This window comes from Ailuropoda melanoleuca, chromosome 19 (assembly GCF_002007445.2).
Source record: "Ailuropoda melanoleuca isolate Jingjing chromosome 19, ASM200744v2, whole genome shotgun sequence".
NCBI classification, from domain to species: Eukaryota; Metazoa; Chordata; class Mammalia; order Carnivora; family Ursidae; genus Ailuropoda; species Ailuropoda melanoleuca.
The window spans coordinates 17,914,209-17,927,538 of NC_048236.1; the positions used below are offsets into that span (position 1 = coordinate 17,914,209).

A 13,330-nucleotide genomic window follows, 5' to 3' on the forward strand; every position below is an offset into this window, starting at 1 on the left:
TACTGCCACCAAAATGGTAAATCTGAAATGCAGCTTTCTAAGGGAGCATTCAGAATGGTGTGAAAATCAGTCTTGTGAATCCATTGTCACGCCTCACCAATGCACACTACAACTCATGTGCAAGCTTCTCCAAATAAGCAGTAATTATGCGAACTCTACATAAAATGCTACTTCACTCACCCTCTCCAATGCCCACTCATAACTCATAGAGTACTCATTTGAGTTTAAAGAAATATCTGATACTTCATACATGAAATCTGTGAACATTATTTCCTATGGATTTTAAACATTCATAACTGCTCCATGAGGTACTGGTGGTAAATACCAATTCTTTATCTTTAAATCTGTCATTAAACAAATCTCCACCAGCCAATGGATGCTTTTCTGATTTAAAAGATGCACTGTCAAACTTTATTCCAACTTGCAAACAATTAAATTGTGGAATTTCATGTACTCAAAAACCATTTTTCCCCCTCCACAGTCATTCTAATCCTTATTAATGAAAAGAGCAAAGTTAACAGTTAATCTTTATGCAATGTTTTAGTTCAATGAATGTTGATAAGACTACATCAAAGTTTGTAGCTAAAAGGATAACAAAATAGAAAATATATTCCAGAATTAAGAATTGATTAGCAAGAACAAAAGTGAAATATACAGATTAAAATGTCAGATATTGAAGTTCTCTGCTGTTTCATTATTGTTAATAGCAGTAAACATTATAAATCTCAAATTTAGCAGGCAGAATGTCATGCAATTTGTCAAGTTCCGTTTAGCTAAAATGAGGTTTGTTGCTTACACAATCAACTTGTTAATTTGGTTGGCACTTATTCTACTGCTGTTGCATAAATCCTCAACTATAAGCCACAACATACATTTTAATTTGCTGGCCATCAGATTAAACAAAAGACATGTATTCATTCAAGTTGTGTTGTAGCTACACTGATTATTGCCTTTAGACTTTTCACAAGACTTTTATTTTAAAGTTTTGATTCAAATTGAAGTCAGACTATCCCACATTTCCACAATAATCTTGATGTCTATTGCCCTTTATGTAATTTTCTAGAAAGCCCAATATTTCAGGGGAATACTTTTCCTTAAATTTGACTTTTTTGGCTTTGAATATATTTAATATTATGTTTGTTTTCATAATTATTATAATAAGCTATTGATAATGCATTACAACTTTCTTTTCACTCAGAATGCAAACAACCAAAAAACTCAAGTGTCAGTACAAATTTTACACATTATTTGTATAAGCAAAAAAGATATATATAAATAAGTGAATGGACTGATCTGAGATTTAAATAAAGAAAATCTCTTTTCAAGATCATTATGGAATTATTATAAATTCAGCTCAATCTCATGTCATAGAATGTCAAGCCTGAAAGAAAATATACTTAAATCACTCATCTTTAAAAGAGGAAACAGGATGAGAGATACTAAATTAATTTGCTCAAAGAATTTCTCAATGGCAAATACTAAGCCATAATAAGAACCTGGATCTATTCATGCACAGTGTTCATTCCACTGTATCTTAAGGACATCAGTTCAACTCTCTAAGTCATTATGGGACACTTACATTGTGCAAAATATTAAACATAAGTTAGTCAAAGAGCTTACTATGTAGTCTCTACACTCAAGGACTTATAGTCTGATTTAATTTTTTATAAGCTAAGACACTTTCAAGAGTTAGTACACTCCTTACCCCCTAAAAATCTAACTCAAACTTCATTTTAAAAGTAAGTTCATGTATATGTTTCCACACAGTAAAGACAGAGGAGGTAAAGTGAGCTCAGGATTGGCTGTTTCAGCCCCACTACCATGCTCTCTCTTTATACAGCACAAGGTTAAGCTAATTCACTCAGTGGCTGCCAGAAGCAGAGATTTTCTAGATCTTATCCAATTAAACAGAGGGGGAAAAAATTATTTTCTAGAAGAAACTAACAAGCCACTTTTCCTACCACATTGGTCTAAGGTGACTTAGCTTGCCCATTCTGGAATTAGCCACATATAAGGAGGAGGAACAGATATTTTTGTTTAGGTAACCAATGGAAAACACATATTGGGGACTGAAATGTCCGTCATCAATATGGCAGTTTATTCTCAATTAGTATTAATCACCGTACACAATTCCCTTCAAAATGCTTTCCCTATATGCAGGTAACTTAGCCAAGGATTTAATTTTTAAGAGGACGGATGATCATTTTTTCAATTAGCTTTGCCATTTTTTCCTGTATGACTCTAGGCAAAATACTTAACTTCTTTGCACTTCAGTTTACTCACCTGTTCAGTGGAGATAACAGTACCTGTCTCATATGTTTTTAAATTAATTCAGATTATTTATAATTGTACATGACGTAATAGTATTTTACCAATGTTATGTACAATTATTACTTTGGTTGCTGGTATTGCTATTATTATCTTATTAATAATAAGATAAAAAAGGCACAAATTATATTTAACACAAAACTTTAAGGAAGATTCTTTTTGTTTACAAATTGTATCTAGTGGGAGCTAACATCTGCTGGAAAGTAATTGTTACAAATCAGAAGCTAACAACTATTCTACCTGCTGATTCCTAAATATATTTTCCACTTATATGCCACCGCCTTAATGTCTTCCTAATTCCTCAATATAGTGTCTTCATATCTTCCAAATTAGAAAATAAACTTAGAGTAATGGCAGTATCAAGCCACACTTCCTCGTTAAACAAGTGGAGTCACAGAATTATTCTGTCGACACACTTATCAAGATATACTATGTTGGCCACAAGAGCTTAGTTGAGTAAGAACAAGATATATTTCCTATTGGCTAGCACAGGAGTTGGCAGGCAAACTTTTTTTTTTTAATTTTATTTTATTATATTATGTTAATCACCATACAGTACATCCCCAGATTCCGATGTAAAGTTTGATGCTTCATTAGTTGCGTATAACACCCAGTGCACCATGCAATACGTGCCCTCCTTACTACCCATCACCAGTCTATCCCATTCCCCCACCCCCTCCCCTCTGAAGTCTTCAGTTTGTTTCTCATAGTCCATAGTCTCTCATGTTTCATTCCCCCTTCTGATTACCCCCCTTTTCTTTATCCCTTTCTTCCCCTACCGATCCTCCTAGTTCTTATGTTCCATAGATGAGAGAAATCATATGATAATTGTCTTTCTCTGCTTGACTTATTTCACTTAGCATTATCTCCTCCAGTGCCGTCCATGTTGCAGCAAATGTTGAGAATTCGTTCTTTCTGATAGCTGAGTAATATTCCATTGTATATATGGACCACAGCTTCTTAATCCAGTCATCTGTTGAAGGGCATCTCGGCTCCTTCCATGATTTGGCTATTGTGGACAATGCAGCTATGAACATTGGGGTGCATATGGCCCTTCTCTTTACTACGTCTGTATCTTTGGGGTAAACACCCAGTAGTGCAATGGCTGGGTCATAGGGTAGTTCAATTTTTAACTTTTTAAGGGACCTCCACACTGTTTTCCAGAGTGGCTGTACCAACTTGCATTCCCACCAACAATGTAGGAGGGATCCCCTTTCTCCACATCCTCTCCAACAATTGTTGTTTCTTGCCTTGTCTATCTTTGCCATTCTAACTGGCGTAAGGTGGTATCTCAGTGTGGTTTTGATTTGAATTTCCCTGATGGCTAATGATTTTGAACATTTTTTCATGTGTCTGTTAGCCATTTGTATGTCTTCATTGGAAAAGTGTCTGTTCATATCTTCTGCCCATTTTATGATTTGTTTATTTGTTTCTCGTGTATTGAGTTTGAGAAGTTCTTTGTAGATCTTGGATACCAGTCCTTTATCTGTGGTGTCCTTTGCAAATATATTCTCCCATTCCGTGGGCTGTCTCTTAGTTTTTTTGACTGTTTCCTTGGCTGTGCAGAAGCTCTTTATCCTGATAAAGTCCCATAAGTTCATTTTATCTTTTATTTCTCTTGCCTTTGGAGATGTGTCGTGAAAAAGGTTGCTCTGGCCGATGTCATAGAAGTTGTTGCCTATGTTCTCCTCTAGAATTTTGATGGATTCCTGTCTCACATTGAGGTCTTTCATCCATTTGGAGTTTATTTTTGTGTATGGTGTGAGAGAGTGGTCAAGTTTCATTCTTTTGCATGTAGCTGTCCAATTTTCCCAGCACCATTTATTGAAGAGACTGTCTTTTTTCCACCGGATGTTTTTTCCTGCTTTATCAAAGATTAGTTGCCCAAAGAGCCGAGGGTCCATTTCTGGGTTCTCTATTCTGTTCCATTGGTCGATGTGTCTGTTTTTGTGCCAGTACCATGCTGTCTTTGTGATCACAGCTTTGTAGTACAGCTCGAAATCCGGCATTGTGATGCCCCCAGCTTTGTTTTTCCTTTTCAACAGTTCCTTGGAGATTCGGGGCCTTTTCTGGTTCCATACAAATTTAAGGACTATTTGTTCCAGTTCTTTGAAAAATGTCCTCGGTATTTTGATCGGGATAGCATTGAAAGTGTAGATTGCTCTGGGTAGTATGGACATTTTAACTATGTTAATTCTTCCAATCCATGAGCATGGAATATTTTTCCATCTTTTTATGTCTTCCTCAATATCTTTCAAAAGTGATCTATAGTTTCTAGGATATAGGTCCTTTACGTCTCTGGTTAAGTTAATTCCAAGGTAACGTATGGTTTTTGGTGTTATTGTAAATGGGATGGATTCCCTAATTTCTCTTTCTTCAGTCTCGTTATTCGTGTATAGAAATGCAACTGATTTCTGGGCATTGATTTTGTATCCTGCCACCTTACTGAATTGTTCTATAACTTCTAATAGTTTGGGAGTGGATTCCTTTGGGTTTTCCATATAGAGTATCATGTCATCTGCAAAGAGAGACAGTTTGACTTCTTCTTTGCCGATTTGGATACCTTTGATCCCTTTTTGTCTTCTGATTGCTGTTGCAAGGACTTCTAGTACTATGTTGAATAATAGTGGCGAGAGTGGGCATCCTTGTCGTGTTCCTGATCTTAAGGGAAAGGCTTCCAGCTTTTCCCCATTGAGAATAATGCTTGCAGTAGGCTTTTCATAGATGGCTTTTATGAGATTGAGAAATGTACCCTCTATTCCTACACTCTGAAGGGTTTTAATCAGGAAAGGATGCTGTATTTTGTCAAATGCTTTTTCTGCATCAATTGAGAGGATCATATGGTTCTTGAGTCTTTTCTTGTTGATATGATGTATCACATTGATTGATTTGCGAGTGTTGAACCATGCTTGCATCCCAGGTATGAATCCCACTTGGTCATGATGGATAATCCTTTTAATGTACTGTTGGATTCTATTAGCAAGGATCTTGTTGAGGATTTTGGCATCCATATTCATTAGAGAAATTGGTCTGTAATTCTCCTTTTTGAGGGGGTCTTCAGGCAAACTTTCTGTAAAGGGCCCAACAGCAAATATTTGAAGCTTTGTGGGCCACAAAATCTCTGCTGTAACTAATTCCACCACTGTAGTGTGCAAATGCCATAGACAAAATGTAAATGAATGGGCAGAGCCACATTCCAATATAACTTTATCAAAAAGTATGTGCAAAGCTCAATGACATGAGTGAAGAACTTCCCTGATGTCTCTCCTCAAAAGGTTAAACACTTAGACCCTACGATAATCAAGAATGTGGCTGAGGAGGAGCCTGGGTGGCTCAGTCAGTTAAACATCCGTGTTCAGCTAAGGTCATGATCTCAGAGTCCTGGAATAGAGCCCCCAGAGTCCCCTGCTCAGCAGGGAGTCTGCTTATCCCTCTCCCTCTATCCCAATCCACCCCCCAACACACACACACACACACACACTTGTGCTCTCTCTCAAATAAATAAATTCTTTAAAAAAAATGTGGCTGAAAACAAATGGTCAAGCATATTAAAAAACTGGGAAATGCTGGGGTGCTAAAGAATGCCACTTTCCCAAACTTGGTGGTTCCTTTCATGTAGAAGCAGTTTCCTTAGAATTAAATTCCCTCCCTCTCTCTAGCCTGTCTCTCACTTCTCACAGGGGAGGGTGGGATGATGTATCTGATTTTTGAGATTATAATGAGAAACAAGGCAGATAGAGTCCTTCGCTTTCCTGCCCCTTTCCCTATGGTGATCCCTAGGGATAAGGCTCTTCTCTGCTCCTCCTTAGTTTTGAGGGGGCAGGCACTGCTTTTGTGTGGTAAGCAGGCCCTGGCCCAGTGTGACCAGTAACCAGGCTAGTTAAGTCCGTTTGATTCTTTGGATTGATATTTGGTAACTCACTTGCCCGAAGATTCAAGATACAGTCTAGTATTAGATTACTTAGTATCAAAGTGATGTTTTGATCTTTCAAGTTTTACTCCTTGTCTATTGCTTATATGAATTCAAACTTAAATGAGGAAGGAAGGCACTGTTTCCTGAACGTTTTCTCAAACTCTAACATCTATTGCATAGTTCAAGACACATAGACAGGGATTAAAATTTTGTGGAAGCTTTTAGAATACTAGCGCCCATGGCTTTGGCCATTGATTAATTCATTTTTAATGAGTCTGGTGTCCCTTTACTCAGGGGAAAACAATCCATGGACTGGGGGAGTTACAGTGCCTCACAAGCAATGGAGTACCGTTCACAAGGGATTTGGTCCGAGGCTGAGTTTTATCCAGCTTCATAAACAGCAACCCAGAAACAGCAAAATTGGCTGGGGTTGCTTACCTGACCTTATGCAGCAAGATCAAGGAACAAGGAAAAAAGCGTAGAGCCCAGAATTCTTTTGGACTTTGGGGGCATTTCTGACCGAATATACTGTGTTTCTGGTCCAGTGCAGGATTTACAGAACAAAAGCTCAGTTTGTTGTGAAGGCACCCCCAGGCCAGAGTGGCCCTATCGTGGGCCTCGCACTCCTAACATTCCCTCTTCCCTGGTGACACAAGACGACCCCGGGTTTCGGAATCCCGAAAGACCCTGCGCCTACTAAATTTGAGATTTATAATGTTTACTGTCATAAACAATAATGAAACAGCAGAGAACTTCAATATCAGGCATAGTCTTACTTCCAAGGCTTTGCGCGGTTCCCTTTGACTGTACAGCCTCCCACACCCCGACACGCGGGCTGTGCGAAACGAGGACGCCCCCCCGCCCCCAACTCACCGGTGCCTCACCATACCGGACCGGGCCTGGGCTGCAGGGACTTCAGCAGGCTCTCCTCACTCGAGGCTTTAGAATTTGGGAGGGGGTCAGGGCGGGCGAGGGCCCCCCAGCACGCAGGATTTACCGGAGCGGGGGCCACCATCACGGACGCCGCCACGTAGCTTGTGGGCGGGGCCTGCGTAAAGGCGGCCACGCGTGCGTGCGGACGAGATCGAATCGGTGCGGACCACCCACCCCGCCAGTAACTGGGCCTTGCTGAGCCTCACACCCGCCTCTCCGCAGAGGGGAGCACTCCTTTCCTCCCACCGCTCTTCCTTGTGTCACCTCGCACCCCACCCACCATCCTGGGGCCTCTGGGCATTAAATTTTAATATGTAGAAAAAAAAATCATTGTGATCTTGGTGGCTGGTAGAGGCGATCTGAGCCATGAGGTGTTTTAAAATTGACTTTTTTTTTTACTATTGTGACTTGGGCATGTGTCTTTAAACTTTGAATGGTGACTGCATGGGATTTCCATCACGTTGGGTACTATAAATAGAATGCTTGTGTCCCTTCAAAATTCCCATGTGGAAACCTAATGCCCAAGGTGCTGGTATTCAGAGGTGAGACCTTTGGGCGGTGATTGTGTCATAAGGGTGGAACCCTCATGACTGAGATTCATGACTTTTTGAAAGTGACTTCAGAGAGCTAGCTAGCATTTTCTGACACAGAAGACATATGGCAAAGATACCAACAAAAGCAAGCAAGTTCTCACCAACCCCTGATTCTGATGCTTTGAACTTGTTCTTCCCAGCCTCCACAACTGAGAAGTAAATTTTAGTTGTTTATAAACAACCCAGTCTATGGGACGTTGTTATAGCAGCTCAAACAGACTAAGACATGGGGTAACATCTGTTTATCATGCCCATGTTCACAGATGTGCCACCTTCCTAGACCTTAAAGGAAAGACATGATAACCTCACCCTCACTAAGCAAGAGTAATCACCTCTAGATACATGCATGCAGACCATGAATGCTTCAGCCAAATGAGACTGTTCCCAGGCCTAAAAAGTAAAATCAGACTATGTTGATTCAGCAAGGTTATGGGATTCTGCAAAGGCTGTACAAAGGATACAAGAGCCAAAAAAAATGGCCATTGTAGACATTAAGCTAAATGCTGCTCATGAGTATGAGGAAGTGGAATCATGGCCTTGTGAGTTTCATCAAAGGGCCCACTCCAAAGCTTCAGCTGGCTTAGCTGGTCTTAGGTGCAGGCTGCCGCGGCTTGACCTTAAACTACTTAGGTTTTCCTTATATATTCATGGCTAGAGCCAAGACATGATTATATAAGAAAGTGTCCAGACAGGGCTTTACGTATTCAGCAGCATAATATTTACTACCTTAAACGATAAGGTGAATTATTTCTATGGATGCTCTAGTTAGGGTTTAGTTTTAAATTGTTAGTGCTTGGTCCAGGTAGACAGTGTTGGATCAAGTGCCCTAAATTCCATCCCGCACAGAGGTTCCAAAGAGAATTCATGAGACTTAGCCTCAGGATTAAGAGCTATAAAACTCTCAAACTAGTAAGTGAATTACAAAGATATTGAAGGTAGGAATACAGTGCAACTTCAAGGATATTTATGGAATTAAGTGTCTGAGGAAAGAGAAGGGATCCAGGCAGGACAAGTATATATAGATCAAGGCCAGGGCTGAGTTTAATGTTATTCTGATGGGGGAAAACCCACAGGGTATTTTCAAACACATTTTCAAAGAAAAATGTAAAGTGGGGAAATAATATTTGTTTGAACAGTGGATACTTTTGGCAGACTCAGAACTTACCATTTTAGGAATATGAAAGAAAAACAAATGTTTGGGCCACAAAGTAAAAGGAAAAACAGCACTGAGATCCAGGAAAGAAAATGCTACTTCTGTGTTAGAAACGGTAAGTGACCAGCTTATGAAGCAAGTTAAATTGCTACCCACTCAGCTGAGTAGGCCTGTAAGGAGGAGGGGAAGAACATAGGGAAATGGTAAAGATAGAATACTTTGAGTAGCTGTGACAGAAAAATTGGTTTTCAGTCAACCACTAGGGGACACAAGACTAAAAAAAAAGAAGACAACAGCAGCGTAGTTCATGCCTATTTTGAGGATAATTCCCCGGCTGAAAAACATGTAGGGATGTTGGGGAAATTTCCATAGGAAGCATTTCCACAGCAAGAATTATTGGCATCAGTCACTATGACATTGAACTGATTACTTATTTATATACTTATTTATTTTACTTACACTCAACAACCAGAAGACATTGCGTAACTATTCATTGACCCAAACAGAGGTGGTGTAACAAGGCACCACCTTATTGAGTTTCTCCTCTTTCTAACCCTAACATTGACTCAGTGTCCTGATTACAAGGTTGTAAAAGAAATATAGGGACTATTTCATAGTTTTCTATTATTATTTCACTTAGAAAATCCTCTCATTGATGATGAAATATCAGTTCTGAGGCTTAAGATTGCTTACTGCTAAAGGTACCACATTATATATTAGATCAAGGAGAGAAATAGTAAATGTCTCCAAAATAAAAGACCCCAGACAGATTGAACTTTTTACAGTGAATCCAAAGATAAATATATATTAATTTATTGGGTCTGTCACTGAAGCAGACTATTGCCAGAAATTGCCTACTATTCATTAAGTCATCAGTCAACACATATTTATATTCATGCATTCAGCTGTTTAAAAACTTGTTGTCGTTTACTATAACTTCTTGTTGTAATCAAACATGGTTAAGCATAGTTAAGGTTCTTAAAATTCTATAGTTACAGTGTTTTGGAATTTTAGAAATAAAAAGATTAAAACTTGAAATTTAGACTGCTTTGTGATATGGAAAGTCATGATTCAATTAAGTCAAGGTAAAGGGAGAATGCAGTTCTTTCTGTGGCTTTGTGAAAGGTCATATCACAATTCTATAATATTTTAGTTTTAAAAGGTATGCACTATAAGAAATATGAAATATAGTATCTCACAAGTATCTGACAACTTGTTTGACACTATTTGTCAATAACAGAGATCAATGGTTATGACTCATTAATTTCCTAACATTTTTCAAGATATTTTGAATAATATGTTATTTTTAAATTGATAACACTTTGTTAGTTTTAAAATTATTAATTGAACATATTTACTGCTAAATAAACAGAAGCCTCTGGACACAATTATTACACTTAATTAATTACTTACATATTACCAGAGCAGCAGGCACATACATGGCCTGTATGCTAAAAATATGAACTCCAACCAGAATCTGCCCCTGGATCTGTTTCAAAGGAAAACTATCTGCACCCCAAATAATCAATTCTGGAATGAACCAAAGGTCAACTTAAAATAATATAGAATCATGGGTCTCCAAGGAACCCTAAAGGGTTGGCTAATTCAATTCTCAGCTGCCTTCACATAAATCAGCCAGGTTTAATGAATGTTGGGAGTCTTGCAAGAGAGATATCTAGTCAAGGAGATGACCAAATTCCCAGGAGGTAGAATTTTCTCTTACATCAAGTCTACAACTATTCTATTACAATTTACACTAATTTATCTTTTTCCAGTTAATACACTAGAGAATACAGGTCACTATAACAAATTGCATAGCTGGAATAATCACTCTAGTCAGAAATTGCAGAAGGTTTGGTTCAAGGTTTCTTCCTCACCCTTACTCTGACCTCATACTCCATATAGTACAAATAAAAAGTAATGCAAAGCTGAAATTTTCTACACTCTGTATCATTTAAAAAATCATTTAACATTTATATATAAACTGGTCTACAGAGATTCACTAAGAATCAAGAGATGTATAGTTGCAAATCCTTTTTCATGTTAAGCAGACATAAAATTTTTAAAGAAGAATTTAAGAGAGAATAGTAGAGGTGCCACTTTATGTAACAGTTTATTACTTCCAGAACGTGTGTTACTATAAACTGTTCATCTTTAGTCTGAAATCATTTAGAACTGGAGAAAACAAAAAGAGAATAAAAGAAAATCTTTGGGAAATATTATATCCTAGAAAACTGCAACCATTTCTAATCTAATTGAGTGATTTCTTTAGGACCACAGCAGTTGAATTATAGGATATTTTAATTAATATCAATTTAAAAATGGATATTAAAATATCACTTACATTTCCTAGTCAAGTCCCAATATAAATGTATTGGAACTAAAGGAAGAGTACATACTGCTATTAACCCTTATCTTATTCATTTCTTATTTTTAAAATTTTTTTTTAAAGATTTATTTATTTATTTGAGAGTGTGTGTGTGTGCACAAGAAGGGGGAGGAGCACAGGAGAAAGAGAGGTGGGGAAGCAGGCTCCCAGCTAAGTGGGGAATCAGAGGCAGGGCTTGATCTCATGACCCCTAGATCATGACCTGAGCAGAAGCCAAGAATCAGATGCTTAACTGACTGAGCCACCCAGGTGCGCCCATTTCTTATTTTTAAAGCATAAAGATATTTTAAACGGAGGCTATCATTAATAATTTTACAGTTTTATAATTCTTGTTTGCACTTTCCAGAAAACATATCAATATGTGAAGATATATTATTTTAAAAACTTATATGTTTGTGTACAAAATTGTGAAATTATATGTTCATAATAATAGTTTCTAACATAAATCAATAAATACTTTCAAATACCTACCATGTGTAAATGCTAGGAGTCAAAACCAAGAGAAACAACAAAGTAGTTCTAGGCCTCATGAAATTTAGTCATACCTCAGTTTTCCTAGAATAAATTGTACAAAATCTTAATCTATTATCTATGGACCTGGTTCCCAATTAAGTGGAATATCTCAAGTTGTCAGATGGTTTTATATGATTTTCCACATTTATTGCTCTTGATATTTGTATATTCAATCCAGTTATTTGTACAAAACATAATTGTTGGGGTGCCTGGGTTGCTCAGTCATTAAGCGTCTGCCTTCGGCTCAGGTCATGATCCCAGCGTTCTGGGATCAAGCCCCACGTCCGGCTCCCTGCTCAGTGGAAAGCCTGCTTCTTCCTCTCCCACTCCCCCTGCTTGTGTTCCCTCCCTCGCTGCCTCTCTCTGTCAAATAAATAAATAAAATCTTTAATCTAAAAAAAACAAATAAGTGTTTATAATGGTATGGAAAGTTATAATGGTATGAAATTGACTTGGTCATGGTTGATTCATTTTGGTTATAAATACATAAAAAACAGTAAAGTTGTTTGATCTTTTTCTAAAAAAGAAAATATTATTATAGAATGGGAGATTTTTAGATACCACATTTTTTTCAAATAATATGATAATCCAAATTATTAGTTTATTCTCCAGAGGAATTTTCAAACACCATGATTTAGTGAAGTCTCATGTCCAAGGCATAAAGTCAAGCAAATAGCACATGTCATTGCTTGGCTTAGCCAAACCTGCCTTCCAGATCCCAGGCAGATATTGCCATCATATAACCATGATAATAGGTGGGTTCTCTCCTTTTACCTGAAGAGTGCTCAAAAGTCAAGAAGAGGAGTAAATGTTTATAGGCACAGTTCTACTGTGATTTGTATCATGGGATACCCAGGTTACTTTGTTGTAATAGACTATCATTATAATTAAACAAATGTATATTTACTATTATTTGTAAGGCACTATGCGATACGCAATTGGAAAATAGATAATTGGCCAAGATATTATCCCAAAACCAAATCTGAGAAAACTCCCATACATAAATAACTCTAGTACAAGGTAGACTGATAATGTTAATAATGAAAGTAAAATAGAGTGCACGTGAATTGATTCTAAAATTAACTATTGTATTGCCAGAAAGTGGTGGCTTCTTTTGATCATATTTGCATTTACTGTAACTATATTAAGTCATAGAATGCACGTTTATTTGTTAGAATTGAAGTGAAATCACTTAATACATTCCTTGTTTCATTATGCACAATCATATGAGAATCATTTAGTCTTATTTATTATAACCATCTTTCTTTTAAAAAAACAAAATAATCTTTAAAGGTAAACCAAACTATCTGTCTCCATTCTTTGGCAAAAAGTCAGCTTAGTAAAAGAAACACAGAGAGAGCATACTAGAACTACAATCCTTTACCATTGTGCCCCTGAAAACAATGTAGGTTTTGGTATCATGTTTCAGATATTTATACTCTCTCTGCTTCTTTGTAATTGGAGGATAAAAACCAAAGTGTGGTAGGGGAAGCGATGAGATTATACTT

The 13,330-nt window shown here is 37.4% G+C and overlaps 1 protein-coding gene across 1 annotated transcript in view; it reads right to left on the reverse strand.

The window, feature by feature from the left end:
- The window catches only part of EYS (eyes shut homolog), a 1,484,071-nt gene that overhangs the window by 631,173 nt on the left and 839,568 nt on the right, over positions 1-13,330 (reverse strand). The window contains 2 exon segments of the mRNA XM_034648271.1: positions 7,126-7,289; positions 10,341-10,450. Coding sequence (XP_034504162.1) covers positions 7,126-7,289; positions 10,341-10,450 — 274 coding nt within the window.